We start from the raw sequence: 23016 nt of genomic DNA, 5'->3' as shown, positions 1-23016 counted from the left end.
TTGCACCCCAGACAGATCCCCGGTACAGAGCAGCTGTTTCATGCTGATTCTCCTTCTTCCCCAGCCGCAACCCACATCCAGCTGAGGAAGGGGAACGGGGCGCTCTGACATCCCTAACCCCTCGGGAGCCCCTTATTTCATGAGGGGCAGCCCTCGCGGCGGCGGAAGGGTCTCTCGGGGTCCGAAGCACCCCCGGCGCCCCCCGGCGGGCGCGGAGCGGGGCGCGGGACCGTGCGCGGAGCGGTGCGCGCCGCGGGGAGCGAACAGCAGATTGCGGGCAGCCAATGGCGAGGGCAAGCCGAGGTGGCACCAAATTTCCCGCAACCAATCAGCTCGCAAGGGGGAGGGAGGGGGAGGAAAAAAAAAAAAAAAAAAAAAAAAAGGAAGGAAAAAAAAAGAGAGAAAAGCAGCCAGGCATCATGAGAGAGCCTGGCCTTCGTCATCCTCCTCTTCCTCAGCATCCTTCCTCCCTCCCGCCCCCCTGCCCGCTCCGCCCCGCCTCTCCCCCCGGCTACGTCGAGAGCCGGGCCCCCGCCGCGATTCGCCGCCCTCCGCGCTGACCCCGCGCATCCCAGCCGCGGGCAGGGGGTCACCGGGAGGCCGGGGCGAGCAGAGCCCGGCCCCGCCAGCCGCCGAGCAAGCAGCCCCCCTTAAATACCTCCGCACCCGCCTCCGCGAGCCACAGAGCTCGCCGAGCGAGGAGCCGACCAGAGCCAGCCTCTCGCCAGCGCGGGGGAGCTGCGCGCCCGCGTACCGCCGCCGAGGAGCAGAGACAGGGCCGCCCCATGCCTGCGCACTTGCTGCAGGAGGAGGTAAGCGGGGCCCCGGGTGCGGGTGCTTTGTCTTCGCCTCGCCCCTTCCTCCTTCATCTCCGCGGCTCCGACAGCGCTGCGCTGCTGCTGTGTTGGGGGAAGAAGGTGTGGGCATCCACGCGTGTCTGTGCGTGCACACACACACGTATTCACACGTGAGTGCCTGTGTCCTCTCCGCACCGCTTCGCAGCCGGTGAGGCGAAGGGGTTCAGTGGTAACTTAAAACATCACTCAAGCCTGGTGGGGAGCCCATGGACGAAGCGGAGACATCCGCCTTTGAGGTGATCTTCCTGAATCCTGTGCCCTCAGGTAGACTGAGCATAAAATACAGGGTTATTTTGAAAACACCCATCGAAACATGCTGGGTGCTTGAATAGCATGAAGGGCTATTCAAGAAGATCTTTTGTGCCATGAAGTCGTAAGTTTTTTGATAATACTCAGACTGGGATTTAAAAAAAAAATTCTTAATTATTTTTATTTTTTATAAGAGAGGGGTTTTACTCGTAGTGTTTTAAAACCAAATACTGCGGCACGAAGCGTCTCTCTAGGACAGACGCAAGGTGAAAGCCAGCTGCCCAGATGAATGACTGTGTCTGCATTGTTTGACCCAAGCAAGCAATAGGGAGACTGCCCATTTTTGGCATAAGAAGGTCTGAATAATAGCCTGACACCAGTAAGATACGTAGAGCTGTTGGATTTTTAAAGATTTTAATTTTTATTTTTGACCCTTATGGCAGCCACCCTTTTCCCAAGGGGAAGAGGCAGGCATTTGATTCTAGTGTTTGTGCTCTCACCTTCTCATCCTTCCCTCCTCTGGCAATGCCTAGAAGTGGGTGTAAATCATAGCCCTGCTCTTTTCCTGTCACCAGCACCCAGGGTCTCCCTTGGTGCTTTTTTGTAGGTGCCATGACCTTCCAGGGATGCTGTGACGTAAAGAACTTTACTTTTCTCCCTTCCCAAAATGGATGTCAAAGGCAGTGTGTTCTAACCACGTTTCATGGTTTTGGCATGTATTTTGGGTCATATCCTGGAAGCTGGAAAGAATCCTGTCCCTGGGTCATGCTGGGCATATTCAAATATACCAGACCCGAGATTCAGTGCCCTGGGGCTCATACACTGCCCGGTGCAGGAGCCTTTGAGCTGCAGTTGGTTGTATAAGCTGGCTGGGTGCCAGGATCACCTATGGCATGTTCAGTGCTGGGGAGGTGGGGATGTAGATGGGGAAACACATCTGTTCTGCAGATGAGAGCTGCAAAGTCATTCAGAAATGAGGGAAAGCTAATGAAAATTATTTAGCTGGCCTCCTCCCTCTCTCAGCCCTAGACCCCAGATCAATCTCCATCCCATTTTCCTTGGTAGGAGCCACTATGGTCATAAGGGGATAAAAATCCTCTTTTTTTCCTTGTTTCCCCCATTTCTACCTCTCTGCCTCCCTCTTCCCCCCATGCTCCTCCCACCAAGTCTGTAACGGTGGAGCTGTTTCACAGCTGCTTTATAGCCCTTTTGTTCAAGTTTAGTTTACATGTGAGAAATGACCAGCCTGATTATATCAGTGTAATTCCAGCAGCATAGGTATGCTGGTAAAATTTCTCGTGTGGCTACTACAACTCCAGAAGATATTTTTTCCTCTCTGCTGTTTTCTTTGCATTTTTCCTCCTCCTCCTCTGCCCCTGTGTAACTTTGACAGTGACATAAGCTATCATGGAGGAGAAAAATGCAGTTCCAACCCCACATTCTTACTCTGGAAGCAGCATGTCCATATGGGGTGTGTTACCTGTCTAATTATACCACCAATCACTGCTGGGAATTTTTCCTGCATAGACAAGTCTTGGGTCTTTTTGGTAGATTGTCTTGCAGCCAAGGAAGAAAATTGTACCTTTCTGCCAAAATGCTAAATGAGAATATCTCACACTTGGGAACAGGCAGGACTTCTCCTTGCCTAATCTCTGGATTAGAAGCCATTTCTTATGGCTCTTTTGGTGTGGGATTACCTCTAAATTCTCCAACAGATGTGAGTATCATGCCCTCAAAACATTAACTAGGAAAGCATGCAGAGACAGCCTATAACCAGGATGCAGAAGAGCCAGTCCCAAGCTCAGCAGCTTGCCTGCGTGCAGTGAAGGCAGCAGGATATTTTGTGTCTAGTTTTTTTCCTTTCAAACCTTTGATTCCCCAAGGAAAAACTAAAAATGCTCCTCTGTAGAGATCATTTTACTTCCCAAATGTGGGGAATCTGTCAGCCTTGCCAGCTCCTCCCCATCGGAAGGCATGTCTGTAACCCTCCAGTTTCAGCCCTTGGGAAAGGGAGGAGTTGGGGTGGCCACGTAAGCTGCCTGGCCTGATTTTAATGCCTCCCTCAGGAAACTAGGCCATGGCAGGATGGTGGTCTTTTATGAATCCTGAACACCTGAGTGGGAATCTGCTGCTAATTCAGGAGAGATTTCTACTGGTAAAGGAACTTTCCCAGTTTGACCATGCTCCCTCCCGCAATCTCAGCTCTCCTGTTCCTGCTGGCTGACCTTTAGTGCCCCTTCACCCATGGAGGCAGCAGTCTGGATGGCAGAGGGATGTGTCCCAGGGGGCAGGGGATGAGGTGATGTGTGCGGGACACACCCTTGCATCCCAGTGCTTGGCACCCCCGGGGTTGGGCCACGTTGGGCACTTGGGCTTGGGAATGACAAAGGGCTGCGAGTACCAGCAAGCACACCAAGCACAGAAGCACACAGCTGTCTGAGATGGAGATCGGTGATTCAGGATTCACTGACCTGTCTCATTAGGGTCAGTCCTGCCTGCTCCTTTTGTCATGCATGCCTGATTGGGCAGGCTGTCACTCAGCCAGGGCAAACAAGCATGTTCTGAGGGAATGTTGTGTCACAGTTACAGAAGGGAGCCAGGAGCCAAGCTGAGCCAACTTTGCTGCTTAAAACTTCCTCTCTACATGCTGGTGGCCATCCATCAGGGGATTGTCTTCCCTTGCCTCAGTTTGCCTGTGGGTGGGAAATGAGAGAGGGATAAGAGTCTTAGCAGCAGGCACAGGATAAGTAGCTGCAGTTCTAACTAGAAGTACCTCACCTGACTACTTCCATCCACTGATCTTCAAGCGTATTGGTCTTGCCACATCTCAACTTGGAAGGTGAGGCAGGCAAGATGAGGAAGCACCCCAGAGTAATCCCCTTGTGGATCTTCCTGATGTTCCCCTGTGATCCTAGGTGGGGTGACAAATAAGTAGGATTTCAGGAGCAGCCCATTGATTTATTATAAAACTGTGTTTCAGACCATATTTCTTTCCCACCTACTTGTTCATTCACAAGATTTCCTTTTTTGTTGTCCATTTATGCACAAGCCCAGACCACAAACCCACCTAAAACCATCCCCTAATCAAACTGAATGAAAATAAAAATCCTTGCAGTTTGCAAATGATCTCACCAACGCCACTGGTGGAAAAGAGACTGGCTTTCAAGTATTTTTTTTTACTTTTGGCACCCTATCTACCATTCACCTCCTCTCCAGAAAAACCAGGTCCCCATCCTCTCAGGCCGTGACTCCATGTGGCCAGAGCAAGCTCTTCTTTGTGCCAAGGGCGCAGCTGAAAGAATGGAGCCTTGCAGGGAAACTACAGGCTGTGAATCTTTACACTGCCAGCCTAGATGCATGTGTTTCTATTTCTTGAATTGATAACCACCAACTTCTTATTTTGTTTTCCCTTCTTTCCTTTCTTGAAAATATCCATTGCTACCTCTTGAAGGAGTTCTCCTCCACCTCCAGCACCACTGCTGGTGGCACAGTCACTTCCCGGGTGACCAGGAATGGAAACACTGTCATGGAGAAGGACTTACTCAATCATGAGGACTTGGCAGGAGACCGGGGCATGGTAGATGATATCTTTGATGAGACCTACCAGGAGAAAGAGGGCCCCAAGCCCCCGCTGCGATACGTCTGGAGGAATATCATCCTCATGAGCCTGCTGCACCTCGGGGCCCTGTTCGCCTTGACACTGATACCTTCTGCAAAGATCCAGACGCTGGCGTGGGGTAAGCATATTCCTCTATCTGTTTCTTGGCATCTGCAGCCCCCAGATCTGTTGGGTGGGGTTTTGGGTTTTTTTTTCCCTCCAGGCCCACAGACTTGGGGATGAGAGAGAAAGAAGCAGGGGGCTTCTAGAAGCAGCTCTTCAGCCAGATTTGTAGCAAGCTGTGGAAGGACTTGCTAGTGTCTCTTGTAAGGTCATACATGAGAGGGAAAGATTTGGCAGGGATTTGGCTTGTCTGCTCAAAGAAAAAAACTTGATTCACGGACATTAGGATTGGAATATCCTGAATGTGTAGCTGCTTCTGGGGTGAAGCACAAAAACTGTTTGATAGAGTACTGTGACAGTGCCAGAAAGTTAGGAAGCAAGATGCTAGCAAGAGCGCCTTAACGAGTTTTTGGGGAGGCAAGGTACAGAGCACTACTTGGCATGAGACTGCTGCCCAGACATGAGAACCATTCCTGTCCTTACCAGGGAAGTGTAAATCCCACCGAGCCTCAATGTGTGTATGAGGGAAAAGAGACAAAATACAGTTGTGCTGAAGATAAAAGTCAAGAATTAAGTCTGAAGCTCAGGTCTTTTATAATTCTTAAAAAAGCAGAGATTAGCCACTGTCATCCCGGAACTAAGCCTGACGACTTTCAGAAAATAAATAAGTGTCTCTCCAGGCAGCAAATTCCAGTGAAAAGCACAACCCAGCAGAAGGTAGCTAGGCAAAGCCCTGCTTTCTCAGAGATCTTGCCCTGGGTAGGAACCAAACTTCTCCTCTGACTGCTTGAAAGACAGATGGGCCGAGGGCCCACTCTGCAGGAGAGCTTCACTTTCCATGAGCCTTTGTGTGGACCCCTGGAGGAGTCCAGAAACAAAATGGCTCCCAGTAGGGAGGTCGAGAGATTGCATCCAGCCCCTGCCTCCCCCTGAAACAGAACATCCTGAAACAAAAAGCAACAGTCTAGATTGAGGTCTGCTGGGGTGGCTTTTGGGCTCTGTAGTGCTCCTGCTTCCTGGTCAGCCCGGCTATGGATGGGCCCTGGGGCGATCCACCTGGTCCATCACACTCTCAAAGTCTGTCTTCCTGATGGCTGCGTGCAACAGGTATCACAGCTGAACCGGGAAGGAGATGGCTTCCTGGATGGCCAGGCTGACTCTTCCTCTGTAACCTTATCAGCCTCTCACAGGCAGAGGTCTGCCTCCTCACTGGAGGCAGCAGCCAGAGTCTGGCTACAGCATCTGCAAAAGCAGAGGCCTCGATGTGTTCCCTTGTGTGGCCAGCATGGCCTTTCAGGGGGATGTTGTGAAAGAAGATTTTGCTGGGCCTTTCTCTTGTGAAAACCTGACTGGCTGTACTTTCCCCTGGCCTGTCAGAGCTGGGCAGAACATGCAGCCTCAGCATAATGTTGGAGGAGCATTTCAGGGCTCTCGGTCCTGTTCTGTGTGTCCCATCCCTGGGCTGGTGGCTAAGCAAAGACTGCTGGCTTCTCTCACTCACTGATCTGACAGCCTGGGTCCTCCAATTCCAGTCAGATAACCTCAGGATGTTGGGGCAAGGAGAAGGAAAACAAAGTGAATTGAATTTACTAACTTCATTTCAAGCTGCTGATATGCTCCATGATTTCCAAATCCATCCAACCCTTCTCCCTTGAGTGCCCTTTGGATACTTACCCTTGTAAATATGCTTGAGCATCTTTATCCAGAAAGTTAATGCTGTTTTGCATTCTGCTAAACCCCACCCTACCCCAAAATGGTCTCTGAGGCAGTGTCTTTGCAACCTGATGTCAATCTTTCCTACTCTCCTTGCTCAGTCAACTGATGTGAAGTGCCAGTTGCTCTCATGCCACTGTGAGGCACTGCAGATTCCGTGGTGGATTCTGGAGTGACATGTTCTGGGAATGGGAGAAGGACATGGTGTTTGGGGGAACTGCACTGTTCTGGACTGGCTGAAGATCTATCTGGCCTTACCAAAGCTGGAGTAGCTCCACCAAGCTTCCTTGCACTCCTGCACTCCTGTTCCGGGAAAGGACCACCGTTCATGGTACCTTACAGCCAAGTCAGAGTTCCCTTATAGTTCATTCTCCTCCAGCACTAACTGGAACTGGAATACTCTGATCCTCCACATGTCTACCTTCTCAGCACAAGGCTTCTTGGTCCTTGCATTGCCCTTATCTCAGCTCATACCTTTATTTGGCATATACAAGGCATCTGTGGCTGTCATGTCAGTGACTTGCTGTTTTATCCCATTACCCTCTGGTAGCAAGGAGAGGACTACAGTTCCCATGTTACACACAAGGATAGTGCAGCAGAGACTTGGGTTGCTCCTGGCAGTACACCATGGGCTTATGGCAGGCCAGTTCTGGAGCTGGTGGCAGTTCTGGAGCTGCTGGAGTTTTTGCTTGTTTCTTTGTTTGTTTTTCAGATAATTTCGTCCTTTGGTTGTGTACATATAATATAAAATTAGCATGGTCCTGGGTGTTCTCTGTTGTGTTGGAACAGGCAGCTGTGAGGCCTGGTAGCTCATCTACCTTTTATAATTTATCCATTGCTTATACCTATTTCATCCTGGCCACCATCTCCTTGATGTTCCTCTCCCTTTGAAACCAGTTATATTGGTGACTGTCCTCTTTTGTTTTCATTTCTCTGTGTGCTGATTCCTCTTTGTCTCTCAAGCTCCCCAGCCCTGCCTTCATCATTGTTTGCTGTTCTGCGTTGCTGTGTGCATTGTATCCCCTGATCTCTTTCTGGTACAGATCTTCCCAGAATGAGCTCGGGTTGTTGATCAGGTGAGAGCTCACATATCACAAGAGCTCTCCGAGCCTGTCCAGCACTGTCTTTCTAGTCAGCGCCCCTTTGATTTACTGTCTTTTCCACTGAACTTCTCAAAGTCTTGCTTAGTCTTTTCAAGGATCATGGGCACATTTTACGTCATTTGCCAAATGGCACAGAGACTGAGTCTAAAAGGGCAGGATGCAAAGGTGATAGGCAGTTTCTTCTCTAATTGCTCAGATCCTCGCTGGAAACATGATTTGTGGGTAGTCTTTTTAGCCCTTGGATGCAGCAGACTGACAGTAATTGTGTTAGCTCCAGTTGGACTGGACAGCAGTGTCTGTAAATAGGAATGGTTCCTCTCAACATGGTGCTCTGTCAACACCTCAGATCCCTGCAGTGCCAGAGGCTCTAGAAGCATGGATTGATACCATATTTTGTTGTTGCTGTATTATCTTTGGACCAAGGTGAACCTTGCCGGGTAATTTAGGGAATTCTGACAGTCAGAAAATCTCAGCCAATACTACTCCCAGAGATATGACCAGCAAAGTGTTTACAGTGGTTTTTTTACTTTCCCATCAAGACTACAGCTCGCAACACCTTACCACTTAGTGTTCCCTCCAGGCTTAAGTAGCAGGTGGTATGCTTCTCTGAGTGTGGCAGGGAAGTTAGGTTTCAGTGACAGCAGATCCTCTTGCTCCTCCTAAACACTGTTCCCTTTACGCAGCCTGTAATTTTCATTGCCCCTGGTATCTTTCTCCTGAGAGTAGCAGGACTCACCTGGCTAACAGGGACTGGGCAGCAAGGAGGGAACAGTCCTGCACAGAGCAAAAGCCCAAAGACACATGCTGGATCAGAAGCACCTCTTTACATGTAAACAGCCTGGGTGTTCACCACAGGTGGCAATGCTTACAGCACATTCCTGGTTTCTCATCATAGCTTGGGTCTGAATCTGGGCCCTAAAGAGGTAAAGCCTAATGAGTCATAGCTATGACTGAATGCGGAATGTTTTCTGTTTAACTTTTGGAGCACTGAGTGCTTATTACTGCCAGTGGTCTTAATTCTTTGTATTCCAGTTGAATGGGTCACTGGGAATATCACCTGTGAATTGCCAATCTTTTGAATATCGTGAAGTTCCAAGCACAGTACGGAAGATGACTTTGAATCCTCAGCTGATGGAGTCCCTAAGTCCTTCAGTTTGGGGCAGCATCACAGGGCAGCTGTGAAAATCTGTACTACTTTATTTCACCTTCTCTACTCTCTTTCCAATTGAATTCTTAGTGGACGGTCTTGGAGGAGTTTTTCTTCTTCCCTGTGAGATGCTGATTCCCTGACTATGCAGTGATTGATCATCGCTGTACCTGTTTGTGGGGGTGAACTCTCTGAATCATAAGAGTGCTGGATTCTTCTGTATTCCACAAGGATTTCAATCATTGTGCATATCCTGTCACTGTCACATAAACTCTTAGATATGGGTGATGGGTCTAATTGTCTCCAGGTAGGGTTTGGCTTTCTGTGAGCCTGGTGCCACGAATGCATAGACTGAGAATCAGTTGCTTTCCCACAGAAGGTGTCTGCCCTTAGATAAACTACAGCTTCTGTATACGGGCATGAGGCCGCACAGGATTATAATTAGAGAGTTATGGCCATTTTAGTGACCTGGGATGCAGGTCCAAGAGAAGTCAGCATGAGCTGCTGAGGTTCATGGCCTTTGGATGGAGGCTGAGTCTGTTTTATGCTGGGGCACCCAAAAGTGGGTACCTTTCCAAATTTTTTTTACCAAAGCTTCCAGGAAAGGATACCCAAAAGCAGACACTGGGTTGTGTGGGTTTGGAGTGTGTTGGTGTCCCCATCACATCTCTCTTGTGATTGCTGATAATGTTATTGTTGCTGGTGCCATCTTTTCCCAACAGGGATATCCGCAGGCAAATTCTGAGAATTGTCCGTATAATTGTCTGTATTGGACAGCTTTGTGAGCTTTGTTCAGCTCCGTTGTCTCTTGCAAAGGCTGGATCCTGCTGTATTTGCATGCTTGGCTCTTCTGAAAGACTGCCAAGACGCTGGGAGACACAAGGCAGAGTTGTGCTGGTCCAAGGCTTGTGCTGCATTAAGCAGCAGGCAGGGAACCAAGGGAGAAGATGAAGATGGGGAATCATGGTCAGATCAGCAGACAGGCAAGATCACTCTTGTGCAGCGGGATGGAAGTGAGAAGGGTTCATGCAAGTTTAAGGGGCCAGAAGATGATGTTAAGTCAGCCAAGACAGGCTTTTAGTAGATAAGAGATTAGGCTGGGACTGTAGGAAAAAAAAAAGGAGGTGACAGAAGGAAGATGAAGCAAGAGATGAGCAGAAATAAAGCCTGTATTATTTTGAATTAAAGAACCAGGCCATGCCTGGCACAGGTCTCAGATTTCTGATTCTAGACAAGTTTCTGTCAGAGTGTCTGGTTTTCTGGATTCAAGATAAACTTGATTAGAGCCATTTGGCTAGACTGAATGGCTGAATGTCAAGCATACTACCAGCAATTCCTATCCATGGACTTACATGAAGGATTAAGGAACTCTTTTCATGATTGATACAATTGTCTGAAATGTGCAAATTTATACCAGGAAAGTTTGCCCTGGGGGACTGGTAAGAAGGCATTGTTCCCTCCAGAGGACTAGAGGTGGATCAGTTGACCTGTTCATAGATGTGCACCCTTCCCTCTTTGTGTCTGAGCTTGCAGAGCAAACCAGCTTATGAATGCTCTTCTTCTGCCAAACTTGCTGACCCTTCCTCCTAGAGGAAGAGTTAATTTGCAGAACCAATTTTCTTCTTACCCTGCTTTCAGCAGTGTAATGCTGCTATGAAACTCTTGGGATCTTTTCTCCATTTCAGTTTTAGGATCAGATGCTGGAGCTGAGGTTAATTTCCAGAATTCCCAGGAGGGCAAACAGGCACACAGACTCAGGACAAATATGAACTCATGATGTATTGGGAGAGGGATGTGTTTTTTTTACTAGATGCCAAAGGGGCAAGGAATTCCTTTTGCCCTGCATGAAGAGGGAACACATGAAGCAGCCTCAAAGCTCAAAAGGGCCCAGCAACATCTGCCTCTGCCATGGGCACAACTTGCAATGAATCGTTAGCCCTGGGGTTTCCTTCTTCGAAAGGTGCAGGAGTTGAGCAGAGGGAGGGATCAAAAAGACCCTAGGAACAGTAGCCTCTGGGCAGATTTTAAACCAGTGCTAGAGCTGAAGGTGTAGCCCAGGCTTCAGAGGGAGGGTAGGTTAGATCCTTTTTTTAGCCAGCTTCTGCTGAGAAAGGGAGCAGAAGAAAAGCCTAACCCTGGGCTTGAGTTGTCACCCTCAAGAATGCTAAGATTATCTACCATCTCTGGATGAAAATAATGTAAAAGAGATTTAGTGGGGATTGGTGAGATAGGAAGGCAAGAGCCTGGATTATTTAGGGTGGAAGGAAAGGGAGAAGCTGTTCCCTGGTGGACTGCAGTGTTTTAACACAGTACTTTATTAAAGCAGCCAGTTTATACAATTTTGACTACTCTGCTCTGACAGATGACACTATGCTGAAGAACCAGCCCTTGTGAGTCTTCTAAGGGGGAGCCTCCTTCCTTGTTGGAGATGAAGAGCTGAATTGATTTGTCCCACATTGCCTAGGAGGGCTGTGGTAGCTTGGGCAATCTCAGATTGAGTTTTATTGCCCCATGGATTCCTCTCTTGCTTATACATCTTTGGGCAAAGGCCCACCTTTGTGTTGCTCTGCCTGAAGCTTTGCTCCAACTGCTCAAACACCTTCTTTTCCTTTGTAGCTCTTCTGTGTTTCGTGGTGAGTGCTCTGGGGATCACAGCTGGATCTCACCGCCTCTGGAGTCATCGCTCCTACAAAGCCACGCTGCCCCTGCGCATCTTCCTGACTATTGCCAACTCCATGGCCTTCCAGGTAAGCATTTCCTCAATGTCCCACTGGTCCTCAGAAGGAAGTGCTGCCATGAATCCCTGTCTCAGATATGGGACACAATCTGATGAAGAGGCTCCTTTCTCCTACTACCTCTTGTTAGGAAAAAGACTGCCCTTCCCATCTCACACTGCAGTGCTAGAGTTTGTCTTTTTGTCTTTACCTTGTCTCATCAGAGGTTGACTCTGGGACAAACCCAGTGTTGAGAGGACAACAGGCCAAAACCAGGTGTAGAAAATCTCTTTGAAGCAGGAATGTACCTTTCTCTCAAGGTGTGGTCTCCCTGTGCTTGCACCAAGTCCCATGAAAGAGGTGTGGAAGTGTTAAAGTGTTAAGTGTTCTCCTGGTATTGCCTCACTCTCCTTTTGCTGTGCGGCTGATAAAGGAGAAGACATCTGCTAAGCCAAGGAAGTAGAATTCTACAGGATGTAGCATTTGCTACTTCATAAAGACCAAGAACTTGTTGAGATTTAGGGGATGTTTCTCCCATTCAGAAGAGTGATATTTAGGACTAATCATGTTACAAATCACTCCACTGGGTTCCAGAGAGTTGTCCCAGGTCAGTGATATTTTAAGGAGAGAAGGGTTGGGCCCATTCAGAATGGCACAAGTGACTGCAGGCACTGTTAAGCACCTTGGGAGATTGCTTCACCTCTCAAAGAGCTCTAACCTCAGGATGTTGCTTAACTACTGTGAGAGTACTTCACAGTCCCCAAGACAAACAAAACTACAAATCTGTAGAAGTCGGAGTGAAAACCCAGATTGGCATGGCACAGAAAAATAAATCCTCTCAGGCTTGCTGCTGTAAGTCAGCCCTAACAACACTCCATCCTCCAGCTGTACTGAAGGGTTGCTTGTCTGTGGGAAGTACTCAGGACAGTGTCAGAATGCAGCACTTTCTGCTATAAAAAGGTGAACACGAAAGTATCTTAAGTAAAAAGTGCTCTCAAGTAATTCTCCAGAGGATATTACTTTTTTTACATGTAATCAAAGCAAAGTAAAGTTTTTTAAGCTCTGAAAAACTTTCTAAAACATCACTAAATTTCTTCTTCTCTGATAATACCAAACAACCGTCTTTGATGAGGAAGGGGAGGGACCAAGCTGCTGATTCCAGCCAGTGGTCCAGCACTTAGCGAGGCAACAGGATGAGTTGCTGTGTATTAGCTAGTCCTGTACAAAGACCATCTTTCACAGGGTTATAGGGCAGAGGGGGAAAGAATTTGCTGAGCTGTTGCTGTAGGGGATAGGAATAGACAAAGATGAGAGACAGACAGATATTTCAGCTTCAATAGGAACTAATCCAAAGTTTTACTGAAAATTCAATCCTATTCCCCATGGATATTTTTTTTTAGTAGTTACTTTCAGTGAGATCAAGAGAAGTTTTATGTTGAATTTATCTCATTCCTATTAGTGGCAGCAGAGGAGATCAGGAATTTTTAAGATCATGGAAGTTTATGGACTGTCTTATCTTAGGTCCTCCAGAAAATGCCTGTTGGCTGCTCAGAGACCTGTGACTTGTAATTTCAGAGAATTTGTGAATTCTGCCTCTAACTGGCTTTTCCACCTGCAAGACCTGTCAGCTGCAGCACAACGGAAGGTCTCATGGTTATAGCCTGTAGCTGGAAACTGCTAAGGAAGAAGACATTCTCCTTGGCTTTGCTTGCTCTTCTCAGAAAGTCATGATTTTCAGTCAGGGTTGCAGTTAGGGGTGGGCCCAAAATAAGACCTGTAGAAAAGATAATGAGCTAAAGTTTGGGTCAAGATACAGATTTTTCAGGTTTGAGACTCCTGATTTTGTTTGTAGACAGGATGTGGTGGATGAAGTCATACCATGATCCAGCTGTGTTACATGGTCTCTTTCCAGATTTGTGCCTCCTGCCTCCAGCAAGACAGGGAAAACCTTCCCATATGTGCAAGCCCAAGTTGTCTGTCAACTTTCAGACTGGGCTTTCTCTTGTTACTTGGTGCTGTGTAGGGTCTGGGATGTGAAAGAGACTTTGGGTTAGTGGTGAAACTTTTCCAGCATAGGTACTGGTTAAGTTTCTCTGCTTACTTAGATAGGGAGGGCAGCTGGGCCACCCTCTTCTGGGGGAATACTGAGTGACCAAGCTCTGGCCAGGATCAGCAAAGGTTGCTGACACTTGGAGATATTTGGCTGGAAGAAGGCAGCAGTTACCACTGTTAGGAAACAAGCAAGAGTTTAACCCTACCCTATGTCTATCATTGCCTTCTTGCACGGCCTGCAGGTAAATCAATTTATCTTGGGTAAAGGAGGAGTGGTTACAATACTTGAAAAGAACTTGAGGAGTCATGTCTCTGTTACAGGCTCCCTGTGTGGACAAATCCCTTAGTCTTTCGAGGCAAGAAATAGGGATGGTTATGCCATTTCCCTATCTTCAAAGTGTTTTCAGGAAAAGTCCTGGGTATGCAGGTGATTAAGGAGCCTCTTGTGTAATACAGGTAATAGAGCCATGGTTAGATCTCTATTTCATGTTTTCTAGGATGGTGTAATACATGGCTTTAAGCTCATTGAAATCTTGATACAAAGAAATGATCACAGGCTTATGAAAATCTGTTCCTAAAACCAGCCAAAGCAATCATTTCATAATACAAATGATAAAAGCATTGACATTTTCCAAACAGTATTGATTTTGCTGCTTAAATGGAACAGTAATGGGGCTGAAGAGAGGTATTTTTGAGAAATGTCATTGAAATGGTGTGTTTGTTTTCCTTCTAAAAAGGGACCTTAATTTTAAGACTGTTTGATTTCCAATGGAAAAAAAAAAGTTTAAAAAAGCCTTGCCCCCCGAAGTTAAACATCTGATTAGGCAATCCCAGGACAAGCAAGGCAGGATGACCTATGGGAAATGTCAGGTAGAGGGAAGGGGCAGGTCAGCCCCAGCTGGCACTGTGCAGGGATGGGGATGGGGGGGGACGGGACAGGAGCTGAGGATAGGAGAGGAGGCACCAGCCAGCCAATGAGAGTGGCTGCTGCAGGCTGGGGCACAGGCTGACCAATCAGAGCCTGCAGCACCATGGGTGTGGTGCAACCCCTCCCAGCCCGGAGTTGGCCAATCAAAGAGCAGCAATGAGGAACCCCTGGAGCTGCTTCCCAAAACCCTGGAGAGTTGCAGCCAAAACTCAACCTCTATTTTAAAGGTCAGAAACCCCAAACCCTAATGAGACATAGTGCCACTGATACAAGTTCAGCTCAATAGGATTTAAGTACTTAACCATTTCAGGCCACTTTTTAATTTGAAGGGAACGTCTCCAGCCCTGACCCTAAGTTTTCACTCCTGCTGACTTGCAGAATGACATCTATGAGTGGGTCCGGGACCACCGTGTCCATCACAAGTTCTCCGAAACAGATGCAGACCCACACAACGCCATGCGGGGCTTCTTCTTCTCCCACATTGGCTGGCTGCTTGTGCGCAAGCACCCCGATGTCATCGAGAAGGGACAGAAGCTGGACCTCAGTGACATCAAGGCTGACAAAGTGGTGATGTTCCAGCGCAGGTGAGTAGTGGGGTCAACGCTAGTGGGGAGCCATGGGGAATGGAGCAGGGACATATGGGCTGGGAACTCAAGTGGCTTTGATGGAATGTGAGAGGATTGAGGCCATCATGTGAGAAATGTGACTCTTCAGCATGGCAAAGGCTTTGCTGTGAGATGAACTGTGAGAAATGAGCTGTTCCTTTCCTATGGGAAATGTTAAGAATCCAGTGCTACCGCTAGCCCTCCCACACCCTTCAATTGCCTGCCTACCCTGCAGCATCTTGCCAGCAGCAGGCTGAGCCTCCCACCACAAAGCACCCCGACACCTGCTCACCCCACAGCCCAGCTGCAGCTTTGGCTGGCCCAGAGCCCACACACAAGTACCTCTGAGACATCCTTGGAGATTGTACACCTTCCAGGCCATGTGTGTATCCCTCTTCCCTCAATCTTCTGGAAACAGTATGGTGAAAGAAGGGTTGAAAATGGAGAAGTGAGAGGGGCAGTAACGGGGAAGAACAGTCTTGATTTACTGGTGCCTCTTGGGTAGGGTATCTCCCACCATCTGGAGCTATACTAGGACCTAGAGCAGGTGAGCCTATTGCAAGGGCTGCATGGATGTGGGACTTAACCCATATAGTAACCAGCCTAAGTCAGGAATTTCCTAATACAGTCCCAGACTGACTTTTCTTGTGGGTCATCAGAGGGGTTCACCTTCCTCTATTCCCATTCTTCTCATGTGAGAGAGCCCACATGCTCATCTGTGCCACTTGCTTGCACTTGTTGATGGGGTGTATTTGTAGGCAGAGCCAAGTCTGCAAGGAGGAGTTGCAGCACTGGGCCAAAGCCAGAGAAAGGAGCATCTATGGGACTCTGGAAGCATGGGGTTGCCTTTATGGGGACCAATGCAGCTGAGAAACAAGTGACAGATGAGGCCAAAAGCAGCAGGTTTTCTGGGTGTCTGAGTGTCTCGACTCTCACTCACCCCCATGGTGATGGGAGCATTGCTTTGTGCAGATGTGAGGAGAGCAGGATTTAGTCTGAGTCATCTCATCTGTCTGATGATAGGACTTGGGAATCTCCAGGCATGGCTTCTGCACGTCCAGAGCAAAAGATGCAAGGCTCAGGAGTGAGGCATTTCTGCACTTGATTTTCCCCATATAGCTGAGCATGAATCCTTGATATGGAGGACTGAATCAGTCCTTCCTGTCCTGCCTCTGCCACTGAACACCTTCCTCCTGGTCCCTTCCTTTCCAGATACTACAAGCCTTCAGTGGTGTTGCTGTGTTTCACGCTGCCAGCTGTAGTGCCCTGGTACTTCTGGGATGAATCCATCATCATCAGCTTCTTCATTCCAGCCATCCTGCGCTACACCTTAGGCCTCAATGCCACTTGGCTAGTGAACAGTGCTGCTCACATGTTTGGCAACCGGCCGTATGACCAGAACATCAACCCACGGGAGAACCCCTTGGTCAGCCTGGGAGCCCTAGGTATGTTCAACATCTGTGTCTTTGCTGCAGGGGGACTGTAGAACAGGGACTGCCTCTTGGGCCTGCAACTGCTTCTAGGAATTTCTATCAATCCAGGTGTCCCTTTTTGCTCTGCACCTTTCAGCCTTTGCATCTGAGGGTGTTTCCTGTGCTGGCCAGTGAGTACATAAGGGCAGTGGGGTTATCAGTTCCCATCAGACTCTTTCCAGGCTGGAAAGGACTCTGCTATACTTAGCACCTTCTTATCTCAGTGGCAATATTTTATTTACCCTGTTCAGAGGTCTCTCTGCCACATTCACTAGACTGAAAAACGTGTGCTGCCGTCACTGCATATCTCTCTGAGGTTTGTCAACTTGAAAACCAGCAGATTCACATTTTGACATGTTCTCAGGACAGCTGGTGATTTTGGGGGTACTTGAGGGTAAGACAAGATAGATGCTTTCATGTTTTCTACTGAAATTTTGGTGATCTAGTAAAGGATCAGCATATGCTCTCATCTGTTTCCCCCCGCAGTGTTTGCACCACTGTACCTCAGTGGGGCTCCACTAATTTCCACCACCAAAGAATCTGCTTTGGAATTTTAGTAGAGAGAGATTTGAGCTGCAGAGATTCAGGGCTAAGAGCAGGAGTTGAGGCAGGGTCATTGAAGGGGTGAGCACTGAAGCTAATGTTGACAGTGTCCAGAACAGATAGTGGCTGACTGGTGTAGATTGCTTAGTAGAAGTTTCTGCTTAGGGTCTGCTTTTTTCTTCATCTGGAAATGTCCTTTGGATTTGACATTAGGCTTGCCAGTGTTGTGAGAGTATTGATTAGCCTGGTTTGTTGGGGGCTTGCTGCTGGTCTAGCTGGTAGCTGAATTACTACTAGAAGATTTCTTGTGGTGGGAGGGGAAAAACTATGAGGATTCCTCTGGTTTTTTTGATGCAGCTGGGGAACCAGGGCCTTTCACTGTTCCTTGCCATATGCTTATTTTCCTCTAAAGCACCAAAAATCCTCTGTGATTGTCATTGTTTCAACCCTGGCATGCTGGGTCATGCCCAAATGAGATGGGGTAGATTGCAGAAGGATGAAATTGGGCTGAGAGGAGAGAGGAACCTGGACTCAATTCAGAGCCCATTACAAGAATATGGTGCTTTGCGTCAAGATAAAGGGTCTGTCACCTAGAGCTCTGCAACATCCTCTCCCTGGTCATGTTTTTCAGGAGAAGGCTTCCACAACTACCACCACACCTTTCCCTATGACTACTCAACCAGTGAGTTTGGCTGGCGCTTCAATTTAACCACAGCCTTCATTGACCTCATGTGCCTCCTGGGGCTGGCCAGCGATCGCAAGAAGGTCTCCAAGGAGGTCATCCTGGCTCGGAAAATGCGGACTGGAGATGGAAGTCACAAGAGTGGCTGAGTTCCTGCTCCCTTTCTCACACACATCCACACCTCTCCTTCCTCCTTTTTTATCCCTTTGTCCCTTCCCACCCCCTCCAAACACGCTGGACAAAAGTTTAATGTTCTGTTAACTAACTACTGAATAATGCTACCAATTTGCTTAAGATAATGATAATGAGTTTTAATGCCCCCCTACCACACTGCATTTTGCGGGATGTATTTAAGATCTAGGACTCTGCCGTTATAACACAAGGCCACTCTTTCCCTCCTCTCCTTTCCATTTCTGTTTTCCTCTCCAGCCTCTCTAACCTGTTTCCTGCTTTACATTTTCCAAGTCTCTTCCTGGAGGAGAAGCTGGTGGGAAGTGGCCTGAGGAGGCCCATTGCAGTTGGCTATGTACTATTTAGTTAAGGGAAGCCTGAACCAGCCAGATGAAGAGTTGAGCCAAAGTCAGTGACCCTCTCCCCACTACCTTCCCCCCAAAGTTTCTGCCACTGTCCCTTCTCTTTTCTCAAGGGCTCCTGACAGATATGACATGGCTAAACTGCTCTTCCTGGGAAAAGTAGCCCCATCCCTTGCTCTTGCCATCAGAAAAAAGAGTTGTTTCTTTCCAAGATGTCTCTTGGGAAGTGTTCTTCACTGCTCCTCACCACCTAGCCACTCTGGCTGGGGAGAGAAGCCAGACTCAGACTCTCTCAGATCCCCAGGTCCACCACTGGCCAGGGGATGTGGTAACAGCAGTGGGTACTGGAGAGGGAGTGCTGGTGGCCTTAATTTGCACTCCCTCTGGTGTCACAGCCTCCCTCCCTGCACTGCACTCTGTGCCACGAGGGACTAAAGGCAGAGCATGACTCTGAGCTCCACAGCTGTTTTGGAGAGTCATAGTGAGGAGGAGGAGGACAAATGGAAGGGTGTGCCACTGGCAGTCGAGGGGCAGGACCACCACACAGTGAGTTTTGTTCACCTCCATCACAGATTTTTGCTGGCAAATGGGACTTTACCAAAATGGAGAGGAGGAGAAGGATGTAAACCAAAGCTCCACCTCTGAGCTAAGCTGCTTTATGTGCTGGAAAAACAGGGTCCCTTCTGGGTGGCAGGCAGATCCACATCTTTGCTGAGCACAGAGACAGGACAAGGGAACACCTGCAGGTGTAGGTAGGAGTGAAGGTGTCTGCAGGAGCAGGTATTTTCATCCTCGGGGGCTCCACTCAACAAGTGCCTGAGAAACATCAATGTGGGGCCAGGTGGCACAGGGGGCTTGAGGAAGTTGAGACCTCAAGGTGAGAAAGTGCCACCAGTGTGAGCTACCTCTGTGCTTTCTTGCCCAGGGTCTGCTGTGTTGGTTTGCCATTCCCTGCTGCCCAGAGGGAGTGGGAAGGAGAGACAAAACCAGCTCCTTGTTAGTCCCTTAGCTTGCCTCCCAACCCCCTCGGCGAGCCATCTCGCCGCCTCAGTCCTTTGCCAGTGAGACAGGCAGCGAGGGTGGCTGAGCGTGCAGAAAGGTCAGTTACATCACTGAGCCGATGTGGGCACGCAGCTGGAGGGCGCTGGGGAAAAAAGTCCATGTGGGTGTTGTTTCCTGCAAGTTGCACACACCAGCTTGAGTTCAGGCAGTCAGTTACATTCTGGATGTTATGGCATCATGCCTCTCACTGAGCTGAACGTGCTTTTTCCCCCTTAATTCTCCTGGTTATTATTAATTTTTATTATTATTATTGTTATTAGTTGTAGCAATAGTACTGTTTTTTGTTGCTTCAATGCATCAGTCAGAGCTGGAGGAAAGCACAAGAGGTAGCCGGAACAAAGTGATATTGGAGTGGGGTTTGCAGCGTCTCCCTTATTCAGGCAGGCCAGGGAAGGCAGAGACAGTGCAGATGCCAACTTCCTCACCCCAGCTCTGCCACGTTGCAGCCAGGGAAGCTTCATGGGAGCAAGCGTCTGCAGCTTTCTTCCTCCTGCTGCAGTGAAACTTGCCAGGAGCCGGGATAGCTCTGTGATGTTCTCCTTAACAAGAACAAGCTTGTTACTCAGAAAATGAGTCTGTCTCCTCACCTTCCCCTCCTTGCCACCACTATGACCTTGTTTTTGCTCAGCAATGGGACCCTTTGAGTTTTTGAGCCATTAGGAGTGATGTGGTCTCCAGCCAAGAGGAACAAGGACAAATGGAGAAGAGAGTCCTTCAGCTCCTAGTTTCAGAAGACCGTGTCCTTACTGCTCTGAGGCTGTTGACTGCCTGGTTGCTGGCTGGAGCAAAGGGAGTTGTGGCTAGAGCTGTATCCTATCATTTGAAAAAAAAACCAAAGCCCTCCAAAAAAAGAGAAACACCGTTAGCTCTGTAATTCTGGGCTGACTTTGCTCTAGTGTGAACCCCACTGAACCTATGGACCTCCCCAGAGAGGATGAATTTGCTCCAGCCAGTAATTTGAAAGGGGTGAGGGGAGGGGAGAAGGGGAGAATGATTTCCTTGCTCCTGGTGCCCTAAAGGTGTAGTGTGACATACTCAACAGTAGAGATGCATGCTGTGAAATGCAGCAGTATTTCACATCCTCTCAGCAGAGAAGCAGGGCTTGACATCAAGGGTTCCTTTCAAATTTCAAGTGCTGATTCAGGTCCAGAATCTGGAATGAGAGTGGAAGTTGAGGAGCAGTAACCAAACAGTCCTGGTGTTTGTCCAGTCACTTTAAAGGTAGATTGGCAAATATCTCTGGGTGCCTTAAATCTTTCTTTAATATACATAGAAGTATTGACAGCTATTTGCCGTTGTTTTTTTTTTTTTTTTCTGAGTTATAAACATTCAAGGGGTTTCTTAATTACTTAATTGCCTACATTGAACTGTGGGTGCAGGTGATTTTGAATGTAATTGAGTTAGAATTTTTGTTAGATTAAGAAACAGATACAACACTTTTAAGTAGAACTTTGTTTGAGATATATATATATATATACCTATAAATATATATATATTTTTGGTGGCATGTTTGTGTCCTGGACGCGTCATCTGTATGTTTAGCTTAAATGAGTCTGTGAAAGGTGGAAGCAGAAAAAGCAGCAGTGGGACCTCATGGGTAAAGCAGCTGGGACCTGTTCCCAGCTTACCAACTCACACACTGCATGATTTGGGACAAAGTCACTTAAAAACACTCTGTGCCTCAGTTTCCCTATCTGTAACGGGGCGTTACACCCTGCCTCCCAGAGGTGTGGGTGAGCCTTGCTGCCGACCAGCCGAGCACAGGAAGGAACAGTACGAACCACACACACCGCTGCTGGCAGAAGCATGGACTGGTTTGTTTTCCAAAACCGTTCCCAGCCCTGCTGGTATTGTGAAGAGCAGAAGTCTAAGTGTTGCATGTTCAGGGAAGGATTGGAAAGTTGAATCTGCACATTGTCTAAGCTCTGTTGAAATGTGAGTAGGATACAATTTTTCACAGCTTAGGGATTTCTGCATAGTAGTATCTCTGTTTTGTGTACTGGAAAAAACTTTTTGAAATAATTTCTACTAATATGGAAACAGACATCTGGTTGTGCTGATCTGAAATTTTATTTGTTCATAATAAAAATGATAAATGTTACTTTAAAACTTGTTTGACTGATGACATGGTGGGCAGGGCTTGGTAAAGCATGAGAGACTCCATCAGGACTGGAATGCTGTGCCTTACTGCTTCCAAACCCTTCTCTCTTCCAGGAGAACCAGGGGAAAAACGCCTCTGGCTCTTTAAGCATCATGAATGAGTGGATTATAATGGTTTTCATACTCCAGCGCAGGCCAGGCAGGCACACCCCGCCGAGGCTGCCCCTGAGCCTGGGGTTACTGCAGGTTAACTCCAGCCGGGGCCCCTTGCCAGGGCCCTGTGGCTGGCGGATACACATGCAGCACAACACGTAATACCGGCAGCCGCCCGTCAGGCGGGTTCATCAGCCTCAGCAGGGGAATTTTCCTCATGCAGCAGTGAGTGTCCCTGCTTATCCCCACCCCTGCTGCAGCTGGAGGGAAGTGAAAGGAAAAGGGGGAAATCCCCTGACCAAGTACCACTTTAATTGATAGTAGCTTCCCTGCACCCCCACCCAAACGCCTTTTGATCACAGTGGCGAGTAAGGCCATCTCCACATGGCACCAGCTTGCTCTCTACACAGGCAGGCAGAGGGGATGGCCTTGTTTGTGCCATCTTCGCCACCTGCAGCACTCTGGGACCCCTGGTCCAGCCCATGTTTGCTGGCACTGCCAGACCCTTGCAGCTCGGCATGCTGAATCCCTTAGAAAAACATGCCCATACTTTGGCTTCCAGCTGCAGCTACTGCTGCTGGAAAAAGCCCTTTGGGTGGGAAGGCCAGAGCCAGCACACTGCAAATTGGAGTGGGAGGGTGAAAAGAGGGTTACTCAAGACAGAAGTTGAGGCTCTTCCAGCCGCTGTGTTCTTCCACCTGGAGGTATGCGACCAGCCCAACCAATCTGACATATGGCTGCTTTGAGCTGTAGAAAAAAGCAAAGCAAATGCTCCAGCTCCTCAGCTGGTCACAGCACCATGTCACTGGAAGTGACAGAGAGATGCTGCTTCTGGTAATCTGGTGCACTTTTGATCCCAGCTGTAACAGCACAGCCCCTCCTAAAACAAGTGAAACAGAGAAGGCAAGTCTTCAAAACTCCTGATTATTCAGCCAGGCCTAAAAATAAAGTTAATGATCCCTCTGTCTGGATTTCATGAGTGCAACTCCAATCGCAACCTCTCCCTCTTCGTTAAAGACTGTTATTAAATCCCCTGCCCAAAATATGTTTTCCTACACTATCAAGCCCAGCATTTTAGGTCATTGCCTAGAAGTATTTCATGCATGATCATTCCTGGTTTCCTATGTAATCTGCACATTTGGCCTGCAATTCCAGTGCACCCCAACTTTGCTCCTCTGAAAATCTCCTACCCACCAGAGAAGGAGAGGGAAAGGAAGAGTTAATGTACAAGCCAGCTCTGCTGGGCAGGAGAGAGCAGGCAAACAAGTGCCTGCTTGTTCAGATCCAAGGGAGGGAGAGCAGGGAGGGCTGCAGGCTACAGGGGAGAGTTTGCTGCATCTTTTTGCTCTGAACACAACATGCAGAAGACACCAAGATGAGAA

At 48.3% G+C, this 23016-nt stretch overlaps 1 protein-coding gene across 1 annotated transcript; it reads left to right on the top strand.

Annotated features, from left to right (window-relative positions):
• Positions 1 to 593: 593 nt before the first annotated feature.
• SCD (stearoyl-CoA desaturase) lies at positions 594 to 21490 on the top strand. Its single transcript, XM_030240978.2, has 6 exons — positions 594 to 812; positions 4558 to 4843; positions 11407 to 11537; positions 14863 to 15068; positions 16302 to 16534; positions 17736 to 21490. Exons 1-6 carry the CDS (start codon positions 786 to 788, stop codon positions 17933 to 17935), a joined length of 1083 nt encoding a protein of 360 aa, XP_030096838.1. The 5' UTR covers positions 594 to 785; the 3' UTR covers positions 17936 to 21490.
• The last annotated feature ends 1526 nt before the right edge of the window (positions 21491 to 23016 follow it).

The sequence above is a fragment of the Serinus canaria genome, chromosome 6 (genome assembly GCF_022539315.1).
Source record: "Serinus canaria isolate serCan28SL12 chromosome 6, serCan2020, whole genome shotgun sequence".
Taxonomy (NCBI): Eukaryota; Metazoa; Chordata; class Aves; order Passeriformes; family Fringillidae; genus Serinus; species Serinus canaria.
Note: the sequence above shows the minus strand (reverse complement) of the source record. Positions and strands in the feature narration are given on the sequence as shown.